The sequence below is a fragment of the Tupaia chinensis genome, unplaced genomic scaffold, assembly GCF_000334495.1.
Source record: "Tupaia chinensis unplaced genomic scaffold, TupChi_1.0 Scaffold149011_1, whole genome shotgun sequence".
In the NCBI taxonomy this organism is placed as follows: domain Eukaryota; kingdom Metazoa; phylum Chordata; class Mammalia; order Scandentia; family Tupaiidae; genus Tupaia; species Tupaia belangeri.
This window is the reverse complement of record NW_006208857.1, coordinates 129,036-135,362: the sequence shown is the minus strand read 5'-3', so window position 1 is coordinate 135,362 and position 6,327 is coordinate 129,036. Positions and strand designations below refer to the sequence as shown.

The 6,327-nt window shown below is 52.9% G+C and overlaps 1 protein-coding gene across 1 annotated transcript in view; it reads left to right on the top strand.

The window, feature by feature from the left end:
• CLSTN3 (calsyntenin 3) overlaps positions 1–6,327 on the top strand; it is a 33,477-nt gene that overhangs the window by 19,492 nt on the left and 7,658 nt on the right. The window contains exons 15-17 of the mRNA XM_006170773.3: positions 362–532; positions 1,488–1,633; positions 1,863–1,998. Coding sequence (XP_006170835.1) covers positions 362–532; positions 1,488–1,633; positions 1,863–1,998 — 453 coding nt within the window. The remainder of the gene's footprint in view (positions 1–361; positions 533–1,487; positions 1,634–1,862; positions 1,999–6,327) is intronic.

Here is a 6,327-nt window from a genome sequence, read left to right as displayed (position 1 = left end):
TTCTCACCAGGTGGAGGTCAAAAAGGATGAGAGTTGGCAGGGAACAGGTAAGGGTGACCGCAGCGGGAGACACCACCCACAGAAGGGGCCTGTGTCTGGGCTCAGAAGGAGGGAGAAACGGGGGCTGGAAACTGGTGCCACTTTGCCCTTTGCTTGACTAGAAAGACCTCCCCTTAAGAAGCAGAGCAAGTGGGGCACCTTGGGTGCAAGGAAATGGTTGCATAGTGGTGTTCTGGAAAAGGAGGCTGGCTTCCCTGAAGGAAGGGCCCTAGAAGGGCAGGAGGAGGGCCGCGAGGTGACAGCTGGGATGCAGGAGCTCACTGAGTGCTGCTCTGACCTGGGCCCTGACGCTTTCCCCCAGTGACAGACACTCGCATGTCGGATGAGATTGTGCACAACCTGGACGGCTGTGAGATTTCCCTGGTGGGGGATGACCTAGACCCCGAACGGGAGAGTCTGCTCTTGGACATGGCGTCCCTGCAGCAGCGGGGGCTGGAGCTCACCAACACGTCTGCCTACCTCACCATCGCTGGTCAGTGGGGCCTGGGAGCGGGCCCTCTTTCATGTGTGTGTCCCTCCCATGATGAAGCACCTGCAGACCCAGAGAGTCCCCCTTCCAGGTCTGTGGCCCAGTGCCGTTTGGTACCTTTCCAGCCTGGAAGAGCTTCTGGCTTCTAGATGGCCCTTGAGAGGTCCTGGGTTCAGGCTTCAGGTGCTGCCCTCCTCCTCCCTGCTCCCCGACAGCCCGGCTCCCCTCCTCCCTGCTCTCCGACAGCCCGGCTCCCGTCCTCCCTGCTCCCCCCCACCATAGCCCGGCTCCCCCGACAGCCCGGCTCCCCTCCTCCCTGCTCTCCGACAGCCCGGCTCCCGTCCTCCCTGCTCCCCCCACCATAGCCTGGCTCCCCTCCTCCCTGCTCACCCCCACCATAGCCTGGCTCTTGTCCTCCCTGCTCCCCTCTGTGTTTCCCCTAAGGTGTCCCCCCCACTCTAGCTACTGCGTACCAGTGCTCCTCCCTGTCTTCCACCTAACCTCATGCTCACATCAGAGCTTTACGTTAAGGAGTGGCGGAGAGTGAGGAGCTTCCAGAAGAAGCCTGCCCTTCCGGGGAGGCCCCTGCAGGAGGAGAGTGACAGAAGATGGGCCTAAGCAGCTCCCTCCCATTTCGGTTCCGTGCAGGGCCTCAGTGAAGGCTCGCGCATCCCCGTCTCAGTTTCCCTGCCGCTCCACCTCCCTCCTCCCAGGATGTCCTTATTTCCTCCTGTCCATTGCTGCCCGGAAGCCCAGAACTCTTAGATGGGGAGCAGGAACTGGAACCTTGTCGTTTTTCCGGTCAGGCTGGAGGGGAGCTTCTTCCCCCAGAAGCTCGGGTGCCCCTACCCCCACCTGCACCACTGTGGAGGGACGGGCGGCTCTGTGTGGTGGCTCTGGGAGAGAGGGCCCCACTGGTGCCACCGTCTGTCCCCTGCTGAGCTCCTCTGTCCTGCAGGCGTGGAGAGCATCACAGTCTACCAGGAGATCCTGAGGCAGGCTCGTTACCGGCTGCGACACGGAGCCGCCCTTTATGCCAGGAAGTTCCGGCTTTCCTGCTCCGAAATGAATGGCCGTTACTCCAGCAATGAATTCCTCGTAGAGGTACCCAGACCCTCTGCCTTCCACGGCTACCTGCCCAGGCTGGAAACTAGGGTGGGGCAGGCCAAATGGATAGTTGGTGGGTATGGGAACCTAGAGGTGGGCTCCAGATGTCACGGTGGGTGGAGCTGAGAGGGAGGGTGGTGCAGTGGTTAGAGACGGGTCTGGGCTCTAGAGGGGCTCGGTAAGACCTGGGGTGAGCCTGCGCCCATGAAGCCCTCTCCCTGCCCAGGTCAACGTCCTGCACAGCATAAACAGGGTTGCCCACCCCAGCCACGTGCTCAGCTCCCAGCAGTTCCTGCACCGTGGTCACCAGCCTCCCCCTGAGATGGCCGGACACAGCCTGGCTAGCTCCCACCGAAACTCCAGTACGTAAGGGGAGAGGCGGGTGGCCAGAGCGGGCTGGGCACAGGCATCTTTCCCCTCTGTCCCTGGTCGGGGAGAAGGATGGAGCAGTGGGTTCTGCTCCCTGTGGCACCCGCCTTGGTTGACAGCTGTGGACCAAACCCTTTATCCTTCTGGGTCATTAACTTTCCCTCATGAAGAACTTGGGCTTTGGGTCATGGCGGGGCTGCTTAAGCCAGGAATCAGACATCAGAGTAGGGTTTAGATGTCTTTAGTCATCTTCCTTCCCCACCTGATAATACCAAATTAGCTCTGGGCCTCGGGATCCACCGCAGAGATGCTCCCAGGTATGTATGTGTGCATTGATTTATTTAAAGAATTATTTTATTTAACTTTATTTATTTGTGTGTTTATTTATTGTTTATTCATTTCAATTTGCCCAGAGAGGGACAAAGTGAGAGAGAGAGTGAGGGAAAGTGAGAAAGCAAGCCGCCAGGTCCAAGACTCGAACCACCGTCAGCCATGTGGGAGTCCAGCGCCCCTAAACACCACGCCACCTGCTGACCCCTACTATCAGATCTCTATTAAGCACATCCTGTGGCTAGCACTGTCCCAAGATGACCTGAAAGAACTCTAGGATAGATAATCCCTACCCTCCAGGAGAGAGCTGGCACTATCACACGCACGTGTCGTTATGTGTTCTCAGTGAAGCCTTTACTATTTCTTAAAGAAAGTATAAAGGTGCAAAGTATTGCATCCACACGGAGAGCTGGCCTTCCAAGCAATCTATTCATAGCTCCCTGGCTGTGGTCCTTTACCTTTCTTCCGCTCTTGACAGAGATTACACGCTTACCAGAGACAGAGAGACAGTGCACGTGAGAGAAAACATCCCCCCCCCGAGGATTGTGGTCATACCTTTTCCCATCTCTCTGTCCCATCAGGATTTTGGACATGCACACACATGTGCCTGTCATGTTTTCTAAGTCCCTGGGGTTGGGATTAGAATCGCAGTCAGCCCTGTGGGAGCTGACTCCCTCTACACAATACTTAACCACTGTGTTGTTAGTGGTACGATTTTTATTTTTCAGTTTAGGAGTTACTTAATTGGGACCAGCAGTTAGCATAACGGCTATGTCACTGAGCTCCCATGTAGCCGACTGCAGTTTGAGTCCTGGACCCGGTGGCTTAAACTCATGCCGGGTGCGTGTGCGTGCGTGCCCAAGATCCTGAGAAGAGAATGGAGGAGAAGGGATTGCGGCATGGCCATCCCTTCTGGGGGGTGATTTCTCACTTTCTGTCTCTCCGTCTCTCTCTTTCTTTCTGAACCTCTCCAAAAAAAGAGTTACTTAATTGTGGGAAAACTAGAAAATACAAGTAAAAAGAAAAATTAGCTTAATTCCATTATAGACCAAAAAAACATTGCTAATTTTCTTTCTTTTAAAAAAATTATTTTGTTGGGACCCACAGGTGGCGTGGTTTATAAGGCATTGGGCACTCCCACGTGGCTGACCATGGTTCGAGTCCTGGACCTGGTGGCTTGCTTTCTCACTTTTCCTCTTGCTCTCTGTCTCCCTATCGCTCTTTCTCTATGTGTCTCTCTGATCAAATTAAAAAAAAAAAAGAATGAATAAATTTAAGTTAAAAAAATTTTTAAAAGAATGATTTTATTTCATTTTATTTATCCATTTATTTATCTATTTATTTTAATTTGACAGAGAGGGAGTGAGACAGAGACAGAGAAGGAGAGAAAGAGAGAGAAAGCAAGAAAAGCAAGCCTCCACGTCTGGGACTCGAACTGCAGTTGGCCATGTGGGAGTCCAGCACCTTTAACTACCTTGCCACTTGCTGGTCCCCCATTGCTAATTTTCTATGCCCATTTTTTTCTTTGAACAAAAGTGCAACTTGCTATTTTGTAAACTGAGATTTGTGCTTAATATTATAAAACAAGTATTCCCCTACATTATTGAAGACTGCAAAATGGTGCTGCAAGTGATGTTTGGAATCCTTTTCTACCTTTTTTTTTGAGAGGTTTTGGCTCTAGGGTGCATGCACTCGCCAGAAAGAGAGACAGAGAGACAGAGAGACAGAAATCAGCCCCCAGGGGGGATGGCCATGCCACAATCCCTTCTCCTCCATTCTCCTCTCGGGATCTTGGGCATGCATGCACATGTGTCCTGCGTGAGTTTAAGCCACCGGGTCCGGGACTCAAGCCACAGTCGACTACATGGGAGTCCAGCAACATCACCATTATGCCAACTGCTGGTCCCTGGAATCCCTTCTAAAATTGCCTTCAAAACCAATATGTGTATGTTTGTAACTTCGTGACTACACGTGGCTTTTGGCCCAGTTCAGTATTACCCAACTTCATCACCCACGTTTGTCAGAGTTGGCTGTGGATATCATTTTACAACGTGAAGTCCACTCTCAAAGGCCAGCCATTTGTCACTGTTTTTGGCGGCAGGGTCTTGCAGGGTCTTGCTATGTTGCAATCCCCCCCCCCTCCTATGTACAGGTGCCTGCCGCTGTGTCTGACTTAGATCATCACTTTTGCAAAGAGTCAGAAGGTGGTGTCGCAGGCCCTGAAGGAAAACTCCCCGACAGCTCCATGGATGCGTTCTCGGTAGTTCGAGGTCACTGCAGATGGCCGTGAAAGCGCCACACCTACGTGATTCGTGAACGGCGGAGATAAAAGTAACACACACAAGCGGCTCTCGTTCCGTCCCAGGCACTGTGCTGGGGGACACATATTAACGCCTTTGGTCATTACAAACAGCTAGTGAATTAGATACTAGAATTAGCCCCTTTGAATGCAAGGAAATAGAGGCACAGAGAGGTCGTGGAGCTTCCCCGAGATCACACAGCTAGAGAGAGCGGAAGCCAACGTTCAAACTCAGGACGAGGAATTCCAGAGCCTGTGTGCTACCCGTGCCCTCCATGCCCTCCATGTGTTTGACCCTCCCCACTAACCTCATTACTTTAGAGTGGCACCTCATTTGTGGGAACTCCTGAGAGGCTTCCCAAGACTTCTCTGACTGAGGCAAGCACCCCTGGCCCCCAGGCTCCAGCCTGGTGTCCTGTCCCTTCGCAGTGGCCGTGGCCGGCACCGTCCTTGTCTTCTCCTTGGTATGGGCTCCCTTCTCCTTGCCCTCCCAGGGGACAGCTGAGGGCCTCTGTGAGCAGTCAGTGGGCGTCGGAGCGGCGAAGGCTGGCACCAAAGGCTCAAGGAAGCTCCGCGCAGCATTTAGTCAGCAGGGATGTCTGAGCAGCCGAGCCTGCTCTTCTTAATAGACGCTTGGGGCCACTGTGCACTGTGTCCTTCGCGTGACTCCCCAGTTCTTTCTCCATTCTTCCTGTGGGCATCGTCCCACTCGACCGATCGTGGCTCGAGTCCTGGGCCTGTCACTCCAGTCAGGCTCGCGGCAGATCCGGCTGCACGGCTGCACTGGGCCTGGCGAGTCTCAATCCTTACTTTTTTGGTAGAAGGCCCCAGGTGAAGAGTCCTTTTTCTGATGGCCCTGGAGCCTCCTTCCCTGAACATCCAACTGCCCTGGCCTGGAGGCTCTCCCTCCTCCCCCTGGGGCTGCCTGGGGGTGCTCCCGTGTTTGTTCGGAGCCAGTGTCCGGGCTAGCCAAGCTTTCTTCTGAGCATCCGGTGCAGAGCAGTGGTTCGCCTCTGCTTCCTCCATCACTCTGGTCTCAGTAGAACTCCGAGTTCAGTTACCTGGGGGTGTTGGCGACTGACCACACCCAAGCTTACCAGGTGCTCGACTTCCTAAAGCCCTTTCCATATGCCTTTTCTTTCCTTTCCCTTTTTTATTTTTTGAATTATTTTATTTAACTTGATTTATTTATTTTAATTTGACCAGAGATAAGGAGAGAGAGAGAGAGAAAGACAGAGAAAGGGAGAGAGAAAAGTGAGAAAGCAAGCTGCCAGGTCTGGGAATCAAACTGCCGTCAGCCATGTGGGAGTCCAGTACCCTTAATCACCATGCCACTTGCTGGGCCCATCTTTTTTTTTTAAGAGGTTTTTGCCTTACAGCACATGTGCTTGCTGGAGAGAGACAGAGACATTAAGAGGGAAAATGAGAAATCACCCCCCAGCAGAGGCATGACCACACTGCAACTCCTCCTTCTCCATTCTCTTTCCAGGATCTTAGGCACACACGCATGCACACACCCTGCGTGATTTTTATACCACCAAGTCCAGGACTCGAACCGTGGTCAACCACATGGGAACCCAGTGATGAAACTCCTATGCCATCAGCTGACCCCTTTTTCTTTCTTTCTTTCTTTCTTTCTTTCTTTCTTTCTTTCTTTCTTTCTTTCTTTCTTTCTTTCTTTCTTTCTTTCTTT